This window comes from Rhea americana, unplaced genomic scaffold, assembly GCF_003343005.1.
Source record: "Rhea americana isolate MKP2758 unplaced genomic scaffold, rheAme1 scaffold_10, whole genome shotgun sequence".
Taxonomy (NCBI): domain Eukaryota; kingdom Metazoa; phylum Chordata; class Aves; order Rheiformes; family Rheidae; genus Rhea; species Rhea americana.
The window spans coordinates 3,754,498-3,780,409 of record NW_028185039.1 but is presented as its reverse complement, the minus strand read 5'-3'; the positions used below and the strand labels follow the sequence as shown (position 1 = coordinate 3,780,409).

The 25,912-nt window shown below is 38.4% G+C and overlaps 1 protein-coding gene across 2 annotated transcripts; it reads right to left on the bottom strand.

The window, feature by feature from the left end:
* Positions 1-397: 397 nt before the first annotated feature.
* TECPR1 (tectonin beta-propeller repeat containing 1) lies at positions 398-24,866 on the bottom strand. Of its 2 annotated transcripts, XM_085301697.1 has the most exons (24): positions 24,636-24,866; positions 22,738-22,920; positions 22,136-22,258; positions 21,549-21,674; positions 19,752-19,926; positions 19,554-19,654; positions 17,999-18,100; positions 17,459-17,604; positions 16,102-16,628; positions 15,082-15,227; positions 13,944-14,099; positions 13,256-13,405; positions 12,424-12,581; positions 11,734-11,861; positions 11,358-11,460; positions 10,581-10,677; positions 10,090-10,169; positions 9,708-9,764; positions 8,048-8,222; positions 6,738-6,873; positions 5,506-5,598; positions 4,655-4,761; positions 4,057-4,176; positions 398-2,745 (listed from the first exon to the last, which is right to left on the bottom strand). In XM_085301697.1, exons 1-24 carry the CDS (start codon positions 24,864-24,866, stop codon positions 2,545-2,547), a joined length of 3,621 nt encoding a protein of 1,206 aa, XP_085157823.1. In that variant the 3' UTR covers positions 398-2,544. The 2 variants fall into 2 exon arrangements, with proteins under 2 accessions (XP_085157823.1, XP_085157834.1); XM_085301708.1 differs by lacking the exons at positions 398-2,745; positions 4,057-4,176; positions 8,048-8,222 and having other exon boundaries at positions 4,673-4,761; positions 24,636-24,865.
* Positions 24,867-25,912: the final 1,046 nt, after the last annotated feature.

The following is a 25,912-nucleotide window of genomic DNA, read 5'->3' as shown; positions in this document are numbered from 1 at the left end:
GCAGATTATGGTAACTTGTGTAGGATTCTTTGAAGATCATTAGTTCACTAAATCAGTGCATTACAAGGAAGACTGTTAGGATTTCCAGACACTAAATGTCTGCCCTGAAATATTTTGTGGAAGAGCCATTGTTCGTATTTCTCTTTGGCTACTCTGGCAGCCAGAGCATTGGTATTTTAACAGCATCCTTGATGAAGCACTGCATATCACTTTGTAACAGCATCAGTAATCTGTTCTTAAATAGAGTTTAAATGCTTGTGGCAGTGTTTTATTGGCAGGACTCACTGCAAGCAAAGAGACCTTATTTGAATATTAAGCCAAAAATGGCACATAACATCCAGCATTTCTCAGATGAGAAATGTGAAAGCTACCCCTTCTCTGAACACTGTCACCTCTAACAGTGAGACAGAGGACATGTGCATTTTAACTGAAGGACAAGGGCTGCTTTCCAAGATGGTACTTTGTTACAAAAAGTGCTGCTTTCCTGGACATCTTAAAGGGATTTAATGAAAAGCACTTTTTTTTTTTCCTGATAAATTACTTTATTTTTCAAAATTGTTTCATTTTACAGTAAACTTTTCTTATTTTACCTAGCCATAACAATGATGTTATATTTTGAAATTAATGCTTTCTAATTTCAGTTTCAGATAGCAAATGTTTAGTAGCCAAATATTTTATAATTTAGCTTTCGTTCACTTAAACCCAACTTTTTATAGTAAAATAGATGAGACTTGGCAACATAGGGAAAATGCAAAATTACATTAGAAAGCTTATTGTATAGAATCAGTTTGACTGTTGAAAATATAAACACCAAATATTAAAAGAGAAACATAATCTGACTTTTTGATAAGATGCAGAGAAAATACAATCCTAACAATTCTCTAAAAATACATGATAAAGCTATTATATTTATTTGGACAAAATGTTGTGCAAGTTACGCAAAACCTTTACATGGGTATTAATGCAAACACAAATGTTATTTATGACACTTGCAAGAATTCATGTATATGAAAAGTCATAATCACATATTGGAAAGATTAACAGGGTTCTTCAAACAGTAAAGCATCTTAAAGAATTTTAATTCACATTTAGACCTCAAAACAGTGCTTTCCATGGCATTAAAATAACAAATATATTCTTTAAGTACGTGCAAACATTAGTTTTACTTCTACAAATACAGTACTTGAGACCACACCACACTATTCTTCATATAAAAATAAGTTCACACTCAGTCACACGCACACACACACGTACAACACAGGAGAAACAATTGTAAACTGCTGCCAAGGAGAAACTTGGTACCCTCCTGAGGCTGGGGAGAAAGGAAGCTTTCCCAGTACTTCTCAAGGAGTAGATTTTAAAGACTAATTTCACATCACAGTAACTAAAATTCCTAAGCAAGACAGAAACAAAGCATTTCTGAGAATAAAGAGTTATTTCTTGTTGGAAGAAGGGATGAAATCAATCAATCAGTAAACAAAGGAGTAGAGCCTCATTCTGAGCCCACAGTAGTGGCAAAACTCCACTAATATCAAAGAAATTGTTTCACATTCCTACTAATGTGAAGTCAGAATCTTATTTAAGACCTCCTCTTGTCTTTTACTCTACAAAACATATTTTTTAATCAGCTGGAACATAACCTAATTCCTCAAAAATGTCTGGTCCCTTCCAACTTCATTAGTTAGGCACCTGTATATCTTATTATCAGGGGTTTCAGTTAAGAGGGAAAAAAAAAAACATGATTTATCTGCCTTTGGTCTGACAATTTAGAATGAGACCTTATCACTTCTCTTCACACAGAATAGCACTGTACTCCCTGCATAGTCCCACTGAAACCAGTGGTTCCATTTGCTGAGCCAGATTCCACTCACAGTGAGCAAAGATAGTAGAAACTGGCCCTTACCAGTAACTGCAGTTGCCCGAAGCTGAGCTGTACAGAACTTTGTGTGTATATGCACATTCGTAATTTTGCTGATGTAAGAAAGAACAGCGTGACCAAATTACATGCTTACATAAGCAGGACTTACATGAGCAAAGTGCACGGATGTTTATAAAATCAGGACCCGTTATGTTTGCTGGGCAAATCACCCTGCAATTAAGTTATATTGAAATGACTCTTAAAATCTTCATCCTGGTCAAAGATGAATGTAAAGTATAGTGTGCAAGATGCCCGAGTATGTGAGAAATGTACTAAAGGGAAGTGTAATATTCATAAAGAATAAAAGAAATGTAGTGAGCATTTTCAAAGACCCTCACATTCATATAGTTTTGTAGCAGCTATGGCAAAGGGTCAGAAATATATTGTGGTTACAATGCCTGCCTGCTTTGAGAAAACTAGCAGTTCTATCAAGTCACATTTTACTAATGATGTGGTAGAGGAAATCACTATTTAAATTAGCCCATTACAAATTCCAGTTCTAATGTAAAATACATTAGTAACACAAAAGGGCTGTCTTTTTCCTTCCAGGCAGTACACATTTAGGGTTTGTTTCTTTTTAAATTATACTGACTACTGTTTGTTTGCAAGATGTAGACACTGAGAACTTAACAGTTAACAGCATTTCTATCCAGTTCTTGTTCTTCACTGATCATCAAAGGGGTGGTTTTAGAATGTTCTGTATTTCCTTTACTCTCCTCACCTCCTAAATCCATTGATCTTGCAGGGTCTTGCTCAGAAGTATCCTGTGTAATGACCCTAGATGCTTCAGTTGCATTTCCTCTGACTGTAATGTGCTCCCATCCACCCTATAAAAGAATAAAGAGATATAAAAAAGAAATCACCCTGCAATTACAACATTTGATATGATGCTTTATATACACTGCTAGTTTTATATTATTTGTTCTTTGTAAGGAAAATTGTCCTGCTCTGTCCTGAATCAGAAAAAAGGCTCCCTGTAAAACAAAATGAAAAATGTGGCAACATACTTAACTCCCAAAGAACCAACGTGCGTATTCACCCGGTCTTAAAATCCGTATGCAGACCTCAACATTCTACTTTGCTGCTTCTCCTGACCAGAACCCCTAAAATTGGTGAGTGTAAGGGCCCTCGGATACCCCTTGCTCTGGCAATTTGGCTGCTTGGGCTCAGAGCCAGCTTGGTGCTCCTGAGGGGCCCGGCGAGCCGCAGAGAGGCAACTGCAGCCAGGGCTGAGCTCCCTTCCCTTAGTGGGGGAGCTGCTTTAAGCTGAGGCTCTAGCGCTTGGTCCTGCTCCTGCTGCGTCGCAGCCGTGCCTGTGCCTAGCCATGGGCCCGCTGATCCAGACTCTCAGACAGACCTCCTGGCCTCACCTCAGACCTTCCTTGTGGCCATGAGGTTCTGCAATGATCTGGGCTCTGGGCTGCCCCGCACGCCTGCCCCACGCAGGAGCTGCAGGATAGGCCCTTACTAGCRCTGCCCCTGCCCTGCCGGCCTCGCTACTGCGCTCAGCTCCCAGCTCCTCGTCCCTTAGGAAACGGCCAGCCTGTGCCGCTCCCGGACAGCGAGATACATGAAGAGAAAACTTGAGGGTGGTTTTTGTTATGGAGAGTTGAGTGGGGTCAGGCATTCACCCAGAGCCGCAGGAGTTTTTCTACCAATTTAAAAGGGGCCAGAACCTTGAAATAACCGTTCTCAAAACACTGAGGGTAATACAGAGCAAAAAACAATGAGGAATAGTCATGTRCTTATAGGAGGGAATCTACTGTTTTGAAATGTTACTTTATTATTTTCTCTACTATAACAATTACCAAATCATAGTGAATACTTACTGAATTTCACTTAACTTTCTCCTGCTCAATTTTAATTTTCCATATTCAGAACTCTGTAACTACTATAGAAGAGCTAAAGTTTAGTAAAATGCAAATAAATGACTTTGCAATTATAACTGAATAACTCATTATAGTAAATTAAAAAAGGAAGTAAAACTGAAGAACAATTCAATTTTTTGCCAGTATATGCAAACTTTAGAAAGATCACCTGCTGAAGCAGGATGCTACCTTCCTTTCAAAGGCAGTGCTCATTAATCAGTAGGCAGCTGGATACCAACTCCAAAGCAGTATTATGCCCCCAGCACTTACCCCAATACCATAATCCCATGCAAGCCCTTTAGGTTCCATGGGTTGAACACCAGTCCGATGGCAGACTGTCCCACAGCTCAAACTGTGACTTCCTTGTAYCTTGTCAGCTATTACCCAGACCTTAAGAAAGCAAAAAAAGGCAGTAAAATGTATTCAGCATGCTGTTCTTCCCAGAAATTAAACTTCTAAAAATTCTTAAAATTAATCTTAATCCTTGCGTGGAGCAATAGTGTGCAATTCAGTCAGAGAGAAACCAAAACAAGGAACTGGGCACTGCAGCTGTAGTGAAAATGTTGCTAAGCAGTAGGACTTTACAGGAAAGATTTATACACTCTCTCTCTCTCTTTTTTTCTTCCCCCCCTCCTCTTTTTTTTTTTTTTTTTTTTTTTTTAAAAAAACAAGGGTGTTTATAGCAAAAGGCTGGCTGTATCACTATTGGCCTGATTTTATTGCTGTCAGGATTCCAGCATTTAAACAATGACGTTGTGAAATAAATACAGCTAAACAAAGTGTTTCTGAAGAACATTTAATTTAATTACAAAAATATGTTAAACAATTTTTAATAAACGAATAAGATACAAGAAAGCCTAATACACACCTGGTCCAGGGGCCCTACAGACATTTTACGGATATTATTTGAAACATGATCCCATGTACATCCTTGAGGATAGCTTGGTGTGATACCTTGTCGATACCAAAGATTGCCTATAAAATAAGCAGTTTTAATAACAGCTCAGGACAACTACTTGTACAATGTGCTAATAAACAACATAAGAAATCAGTAGTTAATACTTGCAGTGTTCTGTGAAATGCATTATGCTTTTGACTATTGTGTTAAAGTGAAGGAAAGTGTAATTTCATACTTTGGAAGTTACATTTCTACAGTTATTCTTTATAACTTTTCTGAAAAACAACAGATACTCTGTTTTGTAAAATTTCTTGGGAGAAAATGTTTATAGAAAGAACTATACATTAGAGAAGTAAAACAAATGAGATGGACATCTCTGAAGGAGACCAGTGTTGAAGGCTTTTTTTCTTTTACAAGATCCTTCATAATTTGTTTTGCAATGATGGTGTAATTTTAGATTTTGCAAAACGAAGGTATTCTCCTCCAGTTTTGTATATTCCAGGATTTCAGACAAAAATCCTGCCATGCAATTCTTTTCTTTGATATTCATCTCCATTAGATTCCCCTCCCCCCAAACAGCACAGATGCTGAATTTTTATTTAAGCTACCAAATATATCAAAATACAAGTCTTCAGAAAAGTAATTAAGCAGGCTGCCTACTCTGTCTTTTTGGATATGAAATATTACTCCTCTTGGAGCAACAGTAAATTTTCCAAATGGATGATCTGACTTAAGACTCTCCTTTTAAATCAATTTGATTATACTTAATTTTTTTTCTGATTGCCCGTAACAAAGGTTAATAATATAAAAAAAAWCCTCACCGTTTTTATCCAAAACGAACACAGAAGTTCGTCCTACTGAGACTTGTTTTAACTTTTGTTTCTGAGGTGAAGGAATATGGTACCAACAGTCACCTAAAAGTCAAAAATACTCAAGTAAAAAATTGAGAAAACAGAATTATGTTACTGAGAATTCTCAGTAAGGTTTGCAGTTGATACATGTAATAGTGCACAAAACTGGTGAATGACCTTATACTTGATATATTTTTTACTAGCTAGTCTTTACAGACATACACATTGTTTTTAAACATCACACAGGGAACAGCAGATTAACTGCTCTATTTAACATGATTATTATTCATATGCACTGTTTTGCATGCCTATTGGAAAGGCCTAAGCTAAACAAGTCTTTTTCAGATATGATAGCATATTGAGCTTGCACAATGGTAAGAGGAAGACTACATCAAAAAAGTTAACATTTCCTAGCTAGTAAGAGAGATCTATGCAAAAAAGAAGTAATTCTTTTTAAGTACTGAGAAAAACAGCATAAAGTCTTCTTCCATCTGGTGACTGCTCCTTTGCAAACTGAATAAAGTAACAGTTACTGGAATTCAAAAAAATCTGGGCTCTGGGCATCTATCTTAAGCTCTTCTGAAAACTGCAGCTTTTTTATTTTTATTTTTTTAAAAGAGATTGAAATTGCAGGAACCAGTGAGAATCAGCATTACCACAATGGAAAGGCTTTACTTGTCTGAGAGAGTACGTGGAAATCTAGTGGATGCTGCGTTAACAAGGTTCTCTCTCAGCCCTTCCGAAGACAAAAAAAAAAAAAAAAAAAAGCAATTGAGTGATGCCAGAAGGACAGATGAAGTACTGAAAAAGTCAATCATCTCCTTTCCAACTACATGTACAGAACAGAAATCTGCTTTTATATATTAGTGCCTTCCGTTCTCTCTTTTGGTTCTCTAGCCTGGCTTTTCTATGGAAATTTGAGCTGAATTTAAGGATAAAGAGGGAGCAGGAGATGGGAAAACACTTTTGACATGAATGAATCTATAAAAATTAAAAAAAAGAGGAGAAGGAAAGAAAGAAAGAAAGGAGAAAGGAGGAGAAGGAAGGAAAGAAAGAAAGGAGAAAGGAGGAGAAGGAAAGAAAGGAGAAATCACTCCATGGATCTGAATATATTAAATTTCCTAGTACAGGTGCATGTAAGCAGTGAAATAGCTGCATCAGGCTGCCACGCTCTGCTGTAATGACAGTTTACAAGTACTGACCTGCAGGTTTTTTTGGAGACACAGAACCTCGATAGAATGCAGAACCATCTCTAGCAATAGCCCACACTTGGTAAAATGCTCCAATTGAGACAGAAATGAAGGGCTGATCTGTTCCCACATGAAGCCAGGATGTTCCCTAACAAATGACAGAAGATAAATTGTGAAACAGTAGTTAAAAACTACAATGACAAAACATTGTTGGTAACAACCAAACAGGAAAAAATCCTAGACAGTGAAAAAGATTCTGAAAAATACTTTTATATACCTTTGTGACTGAACAGAAACAAGGTGTCTGATCCTCAAAGATACCTGGATATTTAACTCTCTTTGAAATTAATATCTGGGCTGAACTATAGCAGGACCTTTTCTGTTGAAATCACTGGAATTTAAGCATCTACACGTCTGTAAACAGGTGGCTAGAGACTGTTTAAAATAACTTATTTTTATGAATATATAGAACAACAGTCCTACAGAAGTCTACTAACACAGGGCTTCAGATTCCAGACACAGAATTCAAGCTCTTGTTGTTGCACTGCTGTATGGATCTGTACTATTGTAACAGATCTGATAGGAAGAAAAAAAGAAAATCATCCCTAGAGCTTTTCAAATTTTTTGCAGTATTTCTCCAAATTCCATTCAAGTATATCATCATTTTTTTCCTGTTGTAAATATGGCTTAAAATTAGTGCCTATCRACCTTAATTTGGTATTCCAACATACCACAGAATGGTTAAGGTTGGAAGGGACCTCTGGAGATCATCTAGACTAACTCCCCTGCTCAAGCAGGGTCAAATCTACAGGGACATCCACACCTACCTGTCTTTTAAGAAGAGTCAACTCCAAGCCCTCTCCCAACCCCCCAAAAATCAATGAACATACTCCTATCGATATCAATAGATATTAGATTTGGGTCATAGTTTAGATAAGGTCTATCCCTGGGCAGTTTACTTAAATGGAATATACACATTATCAACAGTTTAAAAAAGAAAAAAGAAAGGAACTAAGCTATCAGTGTGGAAAGTGGAATTATAAGAAACGTGTTTCTCCAGGAGATACAAAGGATGAGAGAGGTTACTGCAAGTGAAGTGGCGCAAGCTAAGGTAGGTTTACAAGAGAAACGATATTGTAAGAAACACGTGCAGAAAATTGTATTACAGTTGATGGATGAGGATTTTCAAATCTCTTACACAAAAGGGAATTAAAAAAAATAACAAGGGGCTTTGACAGAGGACACTGCATGATGCATTTATGTACTCAAATAATTACATTAAATAGACAAATAAGGCAATAAAAATGAACAGGGAGCCTTACAGCGGGATTTTGCTGTGTCACTCCAAGCCTGCAGAGCACGTCTCCTTTGTCACTGATTGCCCATAGTGCTACTGATTCTTCATCATCTGCATCTGAACTGGGAATTATGGAGATGTCCCATAGGGTAACAGGAGGCACTTCCAGCCATGGCCCATTGGTGACTATCTTACATTTTCTGAAGCAAAAAAAACCCAAACCCATCAAGAAGCATGCACTTTCTACAACTGAACTTACTCCCTTGTCCACAGCAAACAACACCCAAGTCCTCTCATTAATTAGGTATTATAAGAACTATTTTTTTTTAGTTCAAAAGAAGTTTACAGCTATCAGACTCACATTTTGAGTCAGGTTTTGAATTCTGACAAATTTAAATCTGTTCCAATTTTGCAAAGCTTCTACTTTTTTTTTTTTTTTTTTTTTAGGAAATTGCTTTCTAAAACCAAGGCCCCTGAAGAAGTCTGCAGCTTGTGCTACACTGCTTCTTATCGTTCTAAAAACTTAACTGGCAACAGCTGGATAATGAATATTTGACCCGAGCTGAGAACTCTCTCTACTGCASAGAGAACTCCACACCTGGTTCATTCCTTAAGGGAGTCATTTTACAATCTAGTTTTCAGTTGGGACTTTCAGAAAGCAAATGGAATATTCTGAAGTAAGCAGAGACATGGCAGCTCTATGTGAAAGTGCTGGAGGTGGGTCATTCTGGGAATCAATACATTTTTCTGTAGAAGCTGCAACAAAGTAGTGCTGGTTTTTAGAAAAATTACATTGAATCAATCAGAATAGCTATTTCTGTGTATAAAGAATGTCCTACAGACTTGGGACAGTCCTCCATTCTTCAGTTCTAAAAAACAGGATCCATCCCTGAGCTGTTTCCAATTTTAAATTAACAGTTAAAACAAGAAAAATGTTTAGGCTTGAGGGTATTTCTCAAGTTGTGTATTTTATTTCAAGTCACCATTTAGATTGATTGRATGCCATTTCTTTGTACATCTGTTTGATGCTCCAGGGCCTTACTTAGAAGGTCTTATATGAGGGCCAAAATACTAGCTTTGTAGCCATTGTAGAACAGTGCGCAACTGTAGGTTCACAGCAATTTATTAGCATAGTTATTAGACACTTTAGTACAAGAAAGCATAGAAAAGCCAGAAAAACAGTGAACGCACAGACTTGCCCTGCTTAATAGAATATGGTGATAGTTTGCTATTTTTTCTGATTCCATCTAAATAGCATATTTTTGATTTAAATGTCGTTGGGATTATGTGTAGCCTAGTACATGCTATGTGGAATTTATACCTTAAAACTATTAATGTAAAAGGTACTTTTAACCAGTTGCTACAAGTGACCTAGTAAGTAGTAATTGTTTCTAGACTCTACTGTACAGTAATCACTTACCATAACAAAAATCTGATATAGAGTATAACTAGCTGGCTTTTATCTACAGATCCCACAAAAGCAAATAGGATATCTGCCTCTTAAGACTTCAGATGAAAGTCATAGTGCTACATGTTGAAGAACATGAGCCTCTCTCCTGAAGAGGGGTTGTTTACTGCACCTATCTTTGCTATTGCTCTTGTTGATTATGTGAAAAGCTAAAGGAGACTTCGGGGAACAGTCGGTGTTAGAGCTCTAAACTTGTATTTTTATCTTAGTTCCTTACCTTGCCCAGCGTCTCCGTCGGACGAAGTCTTTCATTGTCTTGTGACCATGGTATGACCTGCCAGAACAGATTTAAATACGTGTTCATGAGGCTGTCAGAACATTTCCAACTTCAGTGGCAGCCTGACAGGACTGGCATGGGTCTACGCATCAGACACACCCTCCGGCTCTGTAATACTGGAACTACACAGTTTGCTAGGTTCACCTTGCTGCCCTACTTCCCCTTCAAACTCCAATGTTAGCACCTCCATACAGAGGGAGAAATCAAGGCATACTTCCCCTCCTAAGGCACAGCTAACATGCAAAACAGCAAGCTAGAAGAAATAGGGACTTAAATATGCTCTTYGCCTGCTAGACTGAAGTAGAAGAAGGTATTGTCTTACGCTGGGAAGTCTGCTGCATACTGCCAGCCTTCACGATCAGTTCCACCTGATGTATTAAAATCAATATACCAGTCGGATACCTATTGTCAAAAGGATAGTTTCAATAAGAAACATAGAAAATCCCAAGTATAATAAAAATAACCCCTTTCGGTATTTCCTCTCTGCTGTTTGGATTGCAACAGCTTGCTAGAAACATTCTAATATTTGCAACATAAATTCATACAAAGGTTCCCAAAGTCTGTCTTTTTAGAAATTCAGTTGAGACAAGGGATATGAGTAACAGAAGTCTAAATACAACTGAACAACAACAAAAAAAAATCCCATTCAGTGTTTAACATTATTTTAACCATGGGAAATTACTGCTAATGTATAAATGGGAAACCAAAGTTAAATATTATGACAAACTCGGGAATAAAAATCTGGGTCATTTGATGCAAATGCTAAGCCTTCCCTTCCTTTCTTAGTAAAAGGACTTTTAAAACAAAATTTACCCAAGACCACTGTGGTGAAGGAGGCTTTGTATTCATTTTTGTACATTCCTGCAGGCCAGATGCATCACTCCACATGTATCTGTCTGTGGGCAGACCTCTGTGATGAAACAGTTTAGAAAGAATGCGGAGTCATTTACAGCAACAGAGAATTTAAAAGGGGAAAAAAACATATTCCTATTTTCCTAGCATTTCCTATTTTCATATATAAAACAGTCTTCAGTCATTAATCTCTGTATTTAGAAATATTATGTGAATGAGGCGGGTAGTGGGAAGCAATCTGTACAATTGCTTCCGATTACACCAAACGTGAAGTCAATGTTAAACTTTTCTCTGGACAATAATGTTTCTCATTATGATTTAAAACTGGAAAGTGAGTTTCTCTGATACAGACACCCAGACGTGAATAATTTTTAAATATTTCTGTTCAAATATAGTACTTGAAGACCCAATATATTTAGCACAATATACACATGAATACATAGCTTTTAATACAAACTTTTGATCTATGGCCTTTATACTGAAACACATTGTAAGCAGGCAAATTTTTTGCGCTCACAAAATACAGATGTGTAATGCTTTGCTATAAATGCATTTTGAATGAATATTTACAGGTCCTGGAAACTTGAAGACTACATATTCAGTCTCAGGATAACAATAAACGTTGGGTAAGACTGAAGATAGAATTAACTWCAATATCTATTTTGAAAAGCTAGAACCCTTGATGCTTCATTTGACAACAAGAAGAAACACACTAAATAAATAATAAGAGTAAATAACCTGCTGCTATATCCAGTGACTGGATTCCACCGTTGGTTCTCATAGATATAAACACATTTCACATCTGACTGTGTATAAATATTATCAGCACTACTGGCCAGTCCTGTGAGAAATAAATCATTTGGATTATAGCAAATCTAAACCTTAAAGACACCACATTCTAAACTCCAGTAGCCACAGTAACGTTGATAGTTATCCTATTTCTCACTTCTAAGCTAAAATATAAAACTCTAATAATCAAATTCTTCCTCATGTGTGACATATCCACTGTATAATTCTACAAATCTGACAGGCTAAAGGAAGGACAGTGGTTTGAATAGCTGACACCAATCAAGAGCAAGAAGCGTGTACACCACAGCAGAACAATCACCCTTACCTTGAATGAAGCCACCTCCATATCCACCAGTGTAAACCCAGGCTGTGTGATCATACCCTATGCCCCACACTACACCTCGGTTATTRCACTCTATCATTCGAAGATGACCTCCAACTTGACGCCAAAACCTGCCAGAAACGGGACAGTATTTTACATTCATTCCACACAACAGCTGTCAGGAATGCATGCTTCCCCCAACATACACCTTGACCATCCTAAAGAAAGGCAACTTTAGTTGCTAGTTTGTTCAACCTCTGTCCAAACTAGTGGCTGAATGCAGTTGCCAATTGAAAGTATTCCCTTGAAACAACTACTGACAACTCATACTACTGAAAGCTCAAACTACCTTAGAATTACAGTGATTAGGTATRCTTTTAGACCAGGCCATCTCTTAATTTTGGTAATTTCATTTAAGATGCAATCCTGAAAACCTTTCAAGTCATTCTTGATGGGATCTTAAATAGACTTTTCAAATCACATGAATAGCTCCAGCATCTAAGAATTAAAATATGACCTAGTGAATTTCTTCAGATGCACTCATGAGTATGAAGGTTGCCATTAACCTTGTCATGGACAGGTATCTGCAGTGTACTAGAGACTACAGCCTGTCAAAGCCTCTGGCTTGGAATGAAAGACCATGTTTGCTGGATGGCTTCCCACGCAGAGAGAACAGCTCCTGGAAGCTCTTACATTTGATCACATGGCATCAGGTGTGGTCCAGCCTCCAGTTCAGGACTTGGCTCACTAACAAAGATGTCTCCTTTACAAGTGACTGACCAAATGGCATGGTGGGAAGGAGGGCCCTGAATCCGTCTACTTTCACAACAGGACATGCTCAGCAAGGCCAGCTACAGATCAAGGAAAAAGCAGAGAAATAGAAGGCACCTTTTACAGTGTGAACAAGCATATAGCAGATGCTCTAGTACTACAAAACAAAGCTTCACCTTTACAGGCTTTTGCAGATCAGCAAAATAAATTAGCAGCTGTTTACACAAAGCCTTTGTAATTCACTATTTTAGAAATTATGAACAGAATCACTGGAATTACTGTGACTTGCAATATCTAATCAGCATGTAATGTTTTCAGGGGTTCCACTACTTCCATGTATGTATGCGTGACATTCTATACATAAAAATCTCTACAACCACCACTGAAAATCAGCTTTTTCTGAGCTCTGCAGTGACAACAGGTAACACAGTTCTACCAACACAGAAGACAAGACTAGCCGAATTAACTCCTGACTCATTCGTAGCCTAATCCATACCCAGAGATTTCCAGAAGGAAAACAGTTTTTGTGTTACTGTGGTAACTGTGGCATCAGGAAATCTGCAAACTCTAGAGGAGACAGGAAGCCTCGTGTGCCTCTAAATAAACTTGAACAGAACTTTTTGAATACCCAGTCCTATTGTCAAAATAGATAAGGGTCCTAGATATTGCAAATGTAATGCTCAGATTTCAGAAACGAGGCTTTATGTTTTACTTCAAATATTGCCAGCTTGAAATGGAAGGTTCACAATAGTACCCAGTCATGCATTTCTTGCTCTGTCGTGGCTGCCAGACGGATTGGCCATCGCTGCTTTGTTCTTTCAGGTGTATACAGGGCAAAGGAGTGCTTGGCTTCATTCAAAACTTCAACTAGAATAGTGACTTCATTCAGGAACACATGGATATACTAGGACAAAAGAAAAAAAACATCTGTAACTAAGGCAAACTTGGATACACCTTCAGCACAAAACAAGTCTGCACTTCAGGACTATGAACATTCAGCTCTCCCAGAGATAGCAAAGAATTAATTCTTAGTGCAGGAAGAATCCTGATCATGAAGTGGGGCTAAATTTACAATCCGTCATTAGCTTTTGTATCAAATTGCCAACATGCATCAACCCAATTTGTGAAGACCATGGCTAGCCAAGCATAGTTCTTCATTCACAAACAGAAACATTTTGTACTTCCAAAATAATTCCTAATTAGTGCAAAGCTGATAGTTTAAGTGACGTGGATGCTTGCTGACTTGGAATTGCTGAGAGGGTGGGAACACAGCTATAGTTAGAAAAGCTTTTAATTTGCTATTACCCCAGCTACATTTGAATTGCTTCACAAAATTGAGAATAACAGTGTGTCACAATTTGCCTCCTTTAGAAAACTTTGTTTTCCCTTCATAGGCTTTCCTCTGCCAAGTGCAGTTCTGCCAGGTTTTCAAATGAACACACCTTTTTCTCCTCATGATACATGTAATAAATGAACAGGATGCTATCTCGCATTCCGTCACTCCCAGTGAACTGTTCAAGTGCAACTCGAACATCCATCCATTTATGAGGCTTCCAGTTTCTCCACCATTGCAAGGTCCCAGTTTTAACCCAAACTGACTGTAACACAAGCACAAATTTACAGGAATAGGTAAAGAAACTCTATGACTCTTCTCCTTCCTCACAAGTATTATTTGTGATAACAAGGAAACCCTGCTGCAGGTTAGTCTCTATCATATTAGTTAGCTTTGACAGAGTATACCAGAGCATTTAGAAAGCTGAAAACAAAATGAAAACTGGCAAAACTGGATAACAAGGTATAAAGAACATGAGTACATCAGATTTAATATGGTACCTCTGCAGAGAATTCAGTACCACACAGATACTAATTGACTCTCATGTGCTCCTCGTTAACTTGAGCAAGGAAAACACCACAATTTTTGTTCTGACTTTAAAGGCTTTTGACAGAATCCTTTTAAACTTGATTAAAACTGTGGACTCCAAGTTTTTTTTAATCAGATAACTGCATATATCATTTTGCAGTAAGCAAAGAAGGGACCAAAAGTCTGAAGGAATCTGAAGAGATGCAAGAATCCTATAAAAAGGGATTTTTAAAAAAGTGCTGCTATTTAAATACTGTTATTGACATTACCATCAATGCCTTATTTATGCGAGTTATTTAATCCCCTGAAAGCTGCAGAGAGAAAAAGCTCACCTGAATCTGTGTTTCAATTAAGGAGCCTCATTCAGTGGTAGAATAATTCATACTTGTTCCACTGTTCTTAAAAATTTCTCAAATGTCTGTGGATTTAAGGTTTCAGTGTACTTAAAAATACTGACTGATGCTGCATTACTTCCTGAACAAAACAGTCAAGCTAATGTTTTTTACATATAGATTGCTGCTTAAGGTTTAATAAGCTGTTAGTTTCTCACAGGGAGCCTGGAGAGTGATACTCCAGGGCAGAAGTCACAGACAGAAATAAGGACAAAAATATAAAGCAGACACAAAGTTCAGAGCATTACATTTGAAAAGTACTGTTGATACCCAGTACTGACACAGGTAAGCACTAAATAGAAATGAGTAGGCATCCCCATTGCTTACCTGCTCAATAGCCTGTTCATAGTGCCTAAAATTCTCCAGTTCCCGCTTTGTCCTTTCACTGAGCTGTTGAAAAATCTGCTTTCGCCATGCCGCTGTCTGTGCTGGGGTGATAGACAGAGAAAGAGACTGCACAGAGGATGTCAAACCTAGAACAGAATCAAAACCAATCAACCCCAGTGAGCTTTGAGTACAATTTGGTGAAACAGGCATTCAAGGAAAAACACACTGTTGCTTTGAACAGTGGACCAAATCAACCCAGTCTAATGTAATTTTTCCAATTAATACTTTGGGATCAGTGTGTTATAGCTAGACTTCATAAAGAATCCAGATAAATGGGAACACTAGATAATTGTATAGAATCTTTCCAAGCTAGATCTATATAGTAGGGGGAGGCAGAAAATACATATTTTGTGACTAAACTGCAAGATTAGATGACATAATGCATGAACAGTTATGCTGTTACTAAACACTGAGAAGCCACAGTTCATGCCAATTGGTTTATTTTGAAAATGTGATTCTATTCCACTATCCATCGAGAATCTATATTCAAACCCTATCCAACTATCAGCTGGGCTCACATTCGCAATGCCTCTTAAAGTAAATTCTCTATCTTACCCTTGTCTCAGTAGGAATGGTAGCAGCAAGGCAGTATCATGGTACTTTTTATCTCTCAAGGGAGCTCTCTTAATTGCTTTCAATTACTACCAACGGATATTATGGCTTGTTTTGCCTGAAGTTCCAGTTTCAGTGGCAATTATTTTGCATAATTCTGTCAGAAGCTCAGAGAAAATATCATCTTTACATTTATATCAGATCTCAGTCCCAAAGTGCTTTGCAGCTAAATGCATGCAGCACTATCCTCAGACATGGAGTGTAACAACAAACCACCATAAAAGCAAATGGGTTCTAGAAAGWTTTGAGCTATGGTTGTCTGAAAAAAACCATCATCACCATTTTTTCTTAAACAGCATGATAAATTGTGATTGGGACTTAGGGTCAGTTGTGGTGAGTGCAGAATACCTGATGGAACAGTGAACCATTTCAACGTGCTGTATGAGTCTACAAGACAGCCTCCTCCCGACACCCAGGCCCACAGTGGGTGCTCATCAGCTCCATACTGTTCTTCAGCTCCCACAGAGAACATGCCCAGGGAAGACAGGCTGGATGTTTCCGCAAAGGTGCTGACAGAGAGGACCGGGTGCTTTTGGGCCTCCTTCAAGTCAATGTTTGTCCACTGCAATTCTGCAGAAGGATTCTGGTTCGTAGAAGATTTACGTTTTTCAAGATTAGCTTTCTCATTATTTGTCAAAGCAACACTGGCTTCTCCTTGATCAGAATCCAGGGAATCCACAGTCAAATCTGCACTTATTTCTGCTGTCTGGTTGCCTGCACCATTACCACTGTTGCTGGCTGCAGCTCCCAATGGGGGAGTGTTGGCAAGGTTCATAGATACACTTGGAAGCTCTGTATCAGAGGAAGTATCTGCATCACCCTGAATGATYGCATTTGTTTGGTTCTGAATATCATCAGTAAAGAAACAGCCAGCACTGAAAGACAATTTGATAATTAATTATCATTCAAAGCATTATAAATTAGCACAGGCCTGAGACCACAGACATAGAGACAGACATAGCCTTTCAGCTTTAGGAAAGAAACAGTAGACTTCTTTTTTTAAAGGTCAAACTATCATCATCATCAAGGCAAAAGTATCTAACATTCTGCACACCAGTCTAGTAAATCTGAGACACAGGAGGATTTTTCATTGGTCTTTACAATCAGTAATGTTGACCGCCTACAGCTCTCAGGAATACATTGAAACAACAWCATATTTTTAGATAGCAAATAACAAATAGAACTTTTTAGAGACCATTAATTTTGTGATTTTTCTCTCAACTAGTGCTTGTTTGGAGCACGTTCTGACTCATAAGGTTAAAAAAGCAGCTTCTGCAGCACTCCCGGCTTTGTTGGCACCACTTGCACAGCCAGCAGGTCAGCAGTGAGCTGCTGATTTAACCTCTCTAGGAAAGAAAACGGGACAGTGACACTCAGGAGAAGGATAACCATAGAGATGGTTAATGTAGAATGACATTCCTTCACAAGTAAAATGCATCCTATTAGAGAGCAGTTCTTGATAGCAATAGTAAATCCCAGAGAAATATACTTTATTGCAAGGATGTAGTGAATTCCAAAGTGGGAATATCAGCTTCTACTCCAAGTGAACTTTAATGGCAAAAAAAGACAAATACTCTTTGGCATATATAATGGTTGGAGACACCTCCTCCCTCCTCCATGTCTGTACAGTGTGAATGTACAGAACTATCTCCTATCATTGAWACGCTCAGCTTATAGAGTTTAGAGAAAGTATCTTATTAAGTACCTGAGTAAACTTGTTGAGCTCCCAGTCTGAGATCTGTCACACTCTCTGCCAGATACAATTGCTTTCCACATCTTCCCACTGAGCTCACTTGGCGTGACACCTTGACGGAAGTAAATTGCTCTATCATCACAGCCAATTCCCCAGACCTAGAGAAGGAAAGGTCTTGAAGAAGGAAATGGCACAGAGTGCAGACAGATACCATCTACAAAAAAGTGCAGTGCTGGAAAATTCACGGCAAGGATCTACTGGACTCACCATTTACCTTTTGCATTCTTCAGTAGTGCTGATACTGTAGATGAAATATAAAACTGTACCACTAAGAGAAGACTGTTTGTACCTGAATGTGTCATACAAGAGGCATGCTGACTGTTACCTTCTGGTAAATAATTTGGCCATGCACTCCGTCCTAGAAGTTCAGTCACATGGACCTCTTGTTCAACTGTCCATATAGCACTGTTGACAGTCTTTACGTCATGTGTGAATACTGCCTATATAAAGGGGAATGCAAGTGTCGTCACAACTGGTATACAGCTGTCTTACCTGGTTATTTAAGCCTACATTTACCATCATCATTTCTCCAACCATTTCAATCCAGCTTGTTCCACAAGGATTATGCGAATTCACACCTCTTCTAAACCACACCTACAACAACAGCAGCAGAAGTTTAAAGTTTGCTCCTTCTGTACTAGTAGGCAGACAAGCGAGAATTCAGTTTCTTACTCTTAATCTCCAATACTGACTTGCCACATTGCCTTCTTAAGGCAATGGCTTTCTTAATGAGCACTGGTTCATTTCCTTTATCACGTAAAGACACAGTAATTCTCTTAGTAGTTTCTAGACTCTGTGTGCATGTGACCCTAGCAGAGCCAGAACTGCCCACAAGGATGATCTAGACATCTTGTTAAGACTTTCTGTAACAGTTTTAGTCTCTTTGCCACTGGAAAAAAAAAACAGCTATAGGCTGGTTTGGTCACTCTGAGTGGATTTCTAAATAGTGTTTCTACCTTCAAACCCAAAAAGCAATGCCAAGAGAGAGAACTGCAGTTTTCTTTAGAGGTGGAGCTTTTAAAATTTTCTCTCTTAGATTAGTTTTTACTTATCAGAAAGTGTCTGTCTGTGGGCTGGGTACCTCTAGGAGTAGGATATGGTCAGATAATGGAAAACAGCTACTGTGGAAGTTGTTTGTCAGCTGACTCACATAACACACTTGGCTACTTTATAGCAAATCTGAAGAAAACCGTATTAGCTTAATCCTCATTTATAGTGGTTTTATTCGGCAAACAGACACAGTCAGTTACCATGGCTCAGCTGACAAGCAATAATTCATTAAACCAARGTAATTCAATTATTTACAACTGCCATACCTATCCTTATCCTGAGGTAGGTGCCAAAGGGAGAACTAAACAAATGGTATAGGTATTTTGATTAAAAAACACTTCCTGTATTTCACTTATGTAATTTCCTCAGGTAAAGAAGCCCTTAAGCCGTACAGGGTACAAGGAATCTCTTTTATATTATCCATCTTAAATTGTCTGTAAATCCTGGAAATTACAATGTCAGAGTAAGAATCTAGAAGTATTACAATGTCTTAGTCTTTGAAGTAAAAAACTGTTTTCTTCCAAAGCAGAAATCATTAATGTTTTTGGATGGCAGATGAAGGGATCTGATTATCACCAGCCCAAAACCATCCTAGGTCATTCTCAAAGACTAAGTTAAAAACCTAGTAAGCAAGTGAGACACGGCTTTGTCTCTTYGGAGACAAGGCAGAGCAGCCAGAAGCCCATTTAATTTTGATGCTCAATATCCCTTAATAGTAGGCCCCTTACATTCCCCCACATCATACACACCTACCACATCTGTAAGACTCAGGTTTAGAAAATTCCTTCCAAGAGAAAAGCAAGATGTCTACTTGGAGTTACACACAACTATTTACATTACAAACCACAGAGCATTCCGATAACAACAGGGGGACTGGGATTCCCCATGAATGTAGGGAGTTCTAATCACCAGTATTTCCTATGAAAATTACATGCAAGCTTGAAAAAAGCAGAAACAAACAGGTGAAAATGTAGAACTAGAGCATAACACCTCTTACTTTTCTGTCTTTTGTAACACCCCACACCACATCAACACCCACAGAGATGTGCATAATTCCATTTTCAGAGCTTGGCGACTCCACAATACTCCAGGAAATTCCTGCAAGAAACAAAACCAGGAAGCCATTCTAGGTTAGTTTCTTATTCTACACTATGCAAGTAAGAGGGGTTCCCTGCTAAATATAACAAAGATCTACCTTGAGGGTTATTCCTATCAATTCCTTCTCTCACAATAGCTTGTCCTTCCCAAAGAGTTGCCCAAAGGAGGTCATAGGGYCCACAGCTGATCTGCACAACTTCACCAGGAGTGGCAATTAAGGACCATGTAGAACCTTCTGGATTATGAAGGCAAACATTTTCTCTGTACCATACCTAGACAAAGAAAAAGAAAAAAAAACGCCTTGGAAAAAATACCAATGTAACAATGAAACCAGTCAGACAAGCATGAAGACAACCTGGACTAGAAAAAGTCTGCCTTTAATAACATTTTTAAAAAATGTTTGCACAGTGACCTTTAAAGATAACTTTTTGATGTTGGTTATGCAGTTAAAGTTCATTTCCTTATGTACTAAGGGAGGAGGTGCTTCTACAGACTGTCTTTTACCATGCAAGTGAATCAGAATGTATGACCTGCTGCTACTATGCATGTATTTCAACATTTAAAAACACTTCAGTAGATTTCAAGGCACAGTAAATAAACCAAGAATGAACAAAGATATAATGCAAAACCATTACTGTTGGATGACAGCCCAACCTTATTCTCAGTGAGCACAGCTTGCCACGTTATGAGTCAAAATTCCATTCTCTATATAGCCCTCAATGGCATCCAGCCTACCTGCTAGTCTTGGCCCTACTGTCTGTATACTTTCCCAGAGCCTACARTGGAAATAGGAAGGTCAAACATAGAAAGCACCCTGTGGTGGGCATATAAGTGTTCCAAAACATGACTGTTGAGTGCCAAATCCTCATTTTTATAAATATTTTATTTTCTCCAGGAACTTTTGCTTGGGAAATTAAAGCATTTTACAACATCTGTTAAGTAAAATTGCTGAGTGTGAYGCTGTCACTTATTACTGGGAAGTCTGAGGCATAGGGAATTTTATTCTGAACAATTTAACCAAGATGTTCCTGCCTGGAGAGGGAGACAAAGTGTGAATGMAATCTCAGACTACCTCTTAAGATTATCACATTCTTCCCCATAAGACCACAAGTTAGGAATTGTCTAGAGACAAAGGAAGGCTACTCAGATACATGCTGTAAGAATGAAGGAGGGAAAGCAGCACACAGCAAAATAGGAGAGACTTTATGATAGCCCTAAAAACAAAAAATGAAAGATGTAGTTTTCAACAGAAAATAAATTAAAAGCATTCCAGAGCTGAATTCCATACTGCCAAGTCAGGAGATTCTAATAGCAATCTCAGACCTAGTATCCCAGGGAGTTTCAGTAAGCAAAAGGCCAGCCTGTGAAGGACTTAAGGGGAAATACAGTTAGCTAACAATTCAAAACACCAGCCTATGTTTCCTGATCAATGATAAGTTTTGGAAAATTGTTTTGTAATCTCTTCCTTGAATTAACTTCTGACTCTCCACCACAGAGACATGGTGCAATGCTTTGCAACAATCTTTATCACCTTTTAAGGCTCCTTCTCTTTATTAGTCGTGCCATACTCTGCATGCAGCCCTGCTGTCTTCATGAGCATTTTGCAGGATATAGGACAGTACTCAGCACAGACTTTTCGGATTCAGCTGTTTATACTGGCTTGCTGCTTCTCCATAACCTCGTGAGATACTTGTCCTGAACCTTCCCTTTCCCTTTAGAATGTAGGTTGTTAAATAATGGAGTCTTAAAGTAGCTTTTCATCCTTTGCTAGATACACCACCAGCATAGGTTCTTACCATCGTAAGATGGTAACACATCGGCCTTGCTTTAAAAGCACTTACCTCCCATTCGATGTTAATTTTTATATGAGAAAACTGATGGAACATGCACATACCCTTCCTTGTAAAGAAACTGCCCATACTGATAAACGGCCAACAGGCTCATCAGTGATTTCCCATCCTCCAATGGAGATATCATTGAAAGGGTCTGGTAACTGATCTGGATCATCATGTGATGTAATCTGAAGCAAAGAGAAGGAAGGTTAAGAACAAAGAAAGAGACATTACAAATAGATCGTGATGATCTGGCTGGTGGCTTAACTCAATTTCATTTACAGTTTTGCATTCTCAGAATGGAAGCAAGTAATAATTACTCATACAGATAAGGGACATAGCTAAGTGAATGAAGTTAAAGAGGTGCAACCTTGAAATAAAATGTTCGGTCATACAATCAAAGCAACTGAACAAGTTGATTTGAAATCCGCAAAAGAGCTGGGCCTCTAACTCCCACTGCACTACCAAGMGATTTGGCACCTTATTACCATGGATTTCTATGAAAAATCCCAACTTTCAAGAATTACAAGATTGGAAGCCAAATAATCCAGGCTCAGCCTATAGAACAGTGATAAAATGCCAATTTCTCAGCACTTCCAGTTGACTTTTTCAGAAATCAGTTTAGTTAATATTTAAATGAAATCAGAACCTTTGCCCAAACGTCCCGTGATTTGTATCTCCTGTATCTGATCCACCTCCTGCGTCGGACACATGAATTCCATTTCTTATCCTTTGTGTAGGTGCTGGGGAAGTCTATGGCGTAAGTCCAACCCTGCAAACAGAGGGTTTCTTTTATGAAAATTGGGACCAAGCGAAAACTTGAAATCATTAATCAGAGTAATTGTGCACAAGAGTTACTCCTACAAACATAATACAAATTATTGTGCATGTCTTAACAGCTCTGATTAACAGATCAACTAATTCTATGAATGATTTATGAATCCTGTCCTAATGCCTCTGCATGAGGCATACAGGACAAACAGGACACAGTAAAGCATTTTACTTTGTTCATAGTAAAAATCTTAAACAGGAATGATATCCAGCTGCTAACATTTCATGGTCTGATCCAAAGTTCATTCAAGTCCAATAAATAAATAAATACAAACATTCCCACAGGCTTCAAAAGCCTTCAGACAACATCCTTCCTTGTGAGCTATTTCCCAGTAGGAACTGGCTATGGGAAGTTAGTGCCTTTTATTTTACAGACTGAGGATTCCCAGAACAGATCTCTTTTTGGTATTGTTCACCTACCCCTTTCTCTGTTGGTTCCCCTCCAATATTTTCATCCACATACCAGTCAGACTCCCACTCCCAGTGTGGTGAAGGCAGTGTGAAACTATCAAGCTGCTGATGTTTTAGCCCGCTCACATCACTCCACTGCCAGCGGTCGCTGGGCATTAATTTCTCACAAAAGCCTCCAATTGGATTCCAGCGCTGCCAGAAATGATAACAATTATTTTATTTAAGATCACCATCACTTCACTGGAGATACAAAGACCCATTGGGGTCATCAGTGATACATTTCTTTCATTCTGCATTTGAAAAGGATTAATTCCTGTGGTGAATGACAGTGTTCATACTCTAGGCCTCTAGCTAAYGCTGTCTTTGGAAGGAAGCTTCTTTAAATATCAAGGAAGGGCTGGATTTCAACTACATAAAGAGGAACACCTGATGATACAGTTTATTAATAAGCAGTGCCTTTTCCTTTGGTGATGTTGTACACCATGAAACTGTAGCATTAATATATTGCTGTACAAATGGCTTTGGGATCTCTAATCTAATCCCTAAGATAAAGTTAATTAATATCTTGCCTATCTTAGAAAAACAACACAGTTGCTATACCAGAAAGTATGTCAAGATAACTACATCAATAAATCTTTTCCCTTTACCTCATATTAAAAAGAGTTTTTTTGTTTTGTTTTGTTTTTTTAACAAATCTGGCTTTAACCAATGTATAGAACAAAAAACTCACTGGAGTTTTCGCCAATGCAGCTGCGATATTTTTTCCAAACACTCAACCACTACAGAAATACTAGCAAAATTTCTCATGTAAAATTGCCCTTCACCTTACGGTACAAAGAAAATGAATGCTTCCAGATTCTGTTATAATTATTATGCAAAATATTGTTTATGCATACTACATATGCATACTACAGACATACATACAATGCATATATACTATACATGCATACTAGGAATCTGGCAGAATTGCTTATAAATTATTCAAGATTTAATTTTTTTGTTGTTAGCTTTTGCAAAATATTTCCTTCTGTGCTTCTTAGTATTTTGTTTTCCTTCTTTTCACAGCTTAGAACCAACAAACAAAAAGAACAAATAGATTTTAAAGTTTTACATTTTTTAAAGAACAAGTTTATGTAACTAATGCCTAGAAAGTTTTATCAATATTAAACAATACACAAAATTAGTTTGCTTTATTTTTACCTATGCTAGGTAAGCTAATGTTTCAACCTCTGTTTATCTGGTCACCCCTTAGAAAGTAGAGAAATGCGCAGAATGAAATTTTTAAATTTTCTCTCTCAAATGACTTTTGGTTTATTTAAAAACAAAACAGATAGACTGCCTTTAAAATAACATTTTAAAGGCATTCTTTTGAAGTATCTTACATAGAAAGGACCATCTCACATAATAAGACTTCTATGCAAAGAGTTGGAAATACATTGTATTTTAACACATAGTTAAGCTTTTATTATAGAGTTCTTTGAAATACAGGAAAATAATATTTGCTTAACAATAATATATTTTTGGTGATGTACCTTTATTGCCTGGCAGATACACTGGACTGGAATTTTCTTAAGGGGCTGTGTGTTTGTCACTAAGGAAAGGAACACATGAGGTGTAATGGGGAAATGTCCCAGTCTGAAATGGCTTGCCTAAAACAGGCCATAGCTCACACTATTGTCTGTTTTTGATAAGAATTGGAAAGTATAATCTTCACTTGGGAATTAAAGTATGCATGCTATATGGCGCATGTATACTCTTTAGAAACCTGAGGCAAGAAACTGAAAAAAGCAAAACCAAACAATCTTCCCATAGGAAAAACATGCAGAGACAACCGATCTAAGGATTTGTTACATTCCTTTCTGAAGRATACATGGCAATCTAACAGAGGCACCCATAACATTTCATACCTGATTCTCGTAGGTTTCTTCCTGGTATCTAATAGGAACGTCACCTGAGAATACATAGGTGTATACTTGATGATCACAGGCTATTCCCCAGCAGCACTGTTTGACCGCAGAGACCCGTTTGAATTCCAGCTGTGCATCCTTACAGAGCTCCCAGTACTGKCCAGCAGTAGATAGAGTGTAAACCCTCCCAAAAATGTCGACAGCCCACAAAAGGGAACTGGACATGGCCATGTCTGAAAAGCAAAAAACAAGTTATTAGTAGAAATGACAGTTTTAAGAAATGGATCTTGAACCTACTATAGATTGGTTCAATTTTGAGCCATCATCAGTCACATCAAATAAAAAGTAAAAAGTGATCTTTTGAAAAGAGCCCATGTGAAGCAGATAACCAGATTACTTTCAGTAGGAGCTGGGCGTCTAAACACTTACACAGCTCTAAAAATCCACATTAAAGATCTTCCTGCAAGCACACTACTGTCCAAACTACGCAGCCTTCCATTAACATGGCAGCTTTAGCAGGCTAAGCACAGAAGTCCAGGCTGCGCAGAGACACGGGGATGARGTAGGATGGAACTGCCCAGACCTAGCAATGCCCTGCACACACTGCTCATCCCAGTCCAGGGGGACTGACTAGTACTGCGCGTGTCAATGGTGAGAGCAAAACCGCGGAAAATTCGGAACAGCTAGGCCTATTTCTGTGCTTTATCTCAACCTGTGCATGTACCAATGGGAAAGCAACACTCACAAAAATAAGCCTTTCAGAATTAACATTTAAAACTCTGCAAAACAGTCTTTTTAAGAACAGAAAACATGATGCATTTAGTCTTAAATAACCAGAATGCCTGCAAGTCTGGAACCGAGGAAGTCAAGTCATGGATAACGCAGTGAAAATACCTGTCTAGAGTAGGCAGATGATAAAGAAAAGCGATACTTGGGTGTATGACAGGYGGACAAACATTCAGAGGAGCGCCTCTGTCTGCACCGTGACAAGGCAGACAAGGCAGCACCTGAAAATGGTAAAGTTTCAAGCATTCCAGGAAGTATGGAGTCAGGAAAAACGCCGATGGGACTGACTGAAGGCAGCAAGGATAAGGGAGAAGCAGTTCCTACATTTCTTTCTTCTTCGAGCTTTCGAGACAGGGAGCGCAGGGAACCGCAGGGAATCCACAGGGGATGCGGGAAGGCCCCTCCCAGGCTGGGCCCCTCTGCACCGGCTGCACGGTTCAGCGCGGCGCCGCTCCACCGGCGAGCGCGGGAGCGGCCGGGGGCAGCGCAGC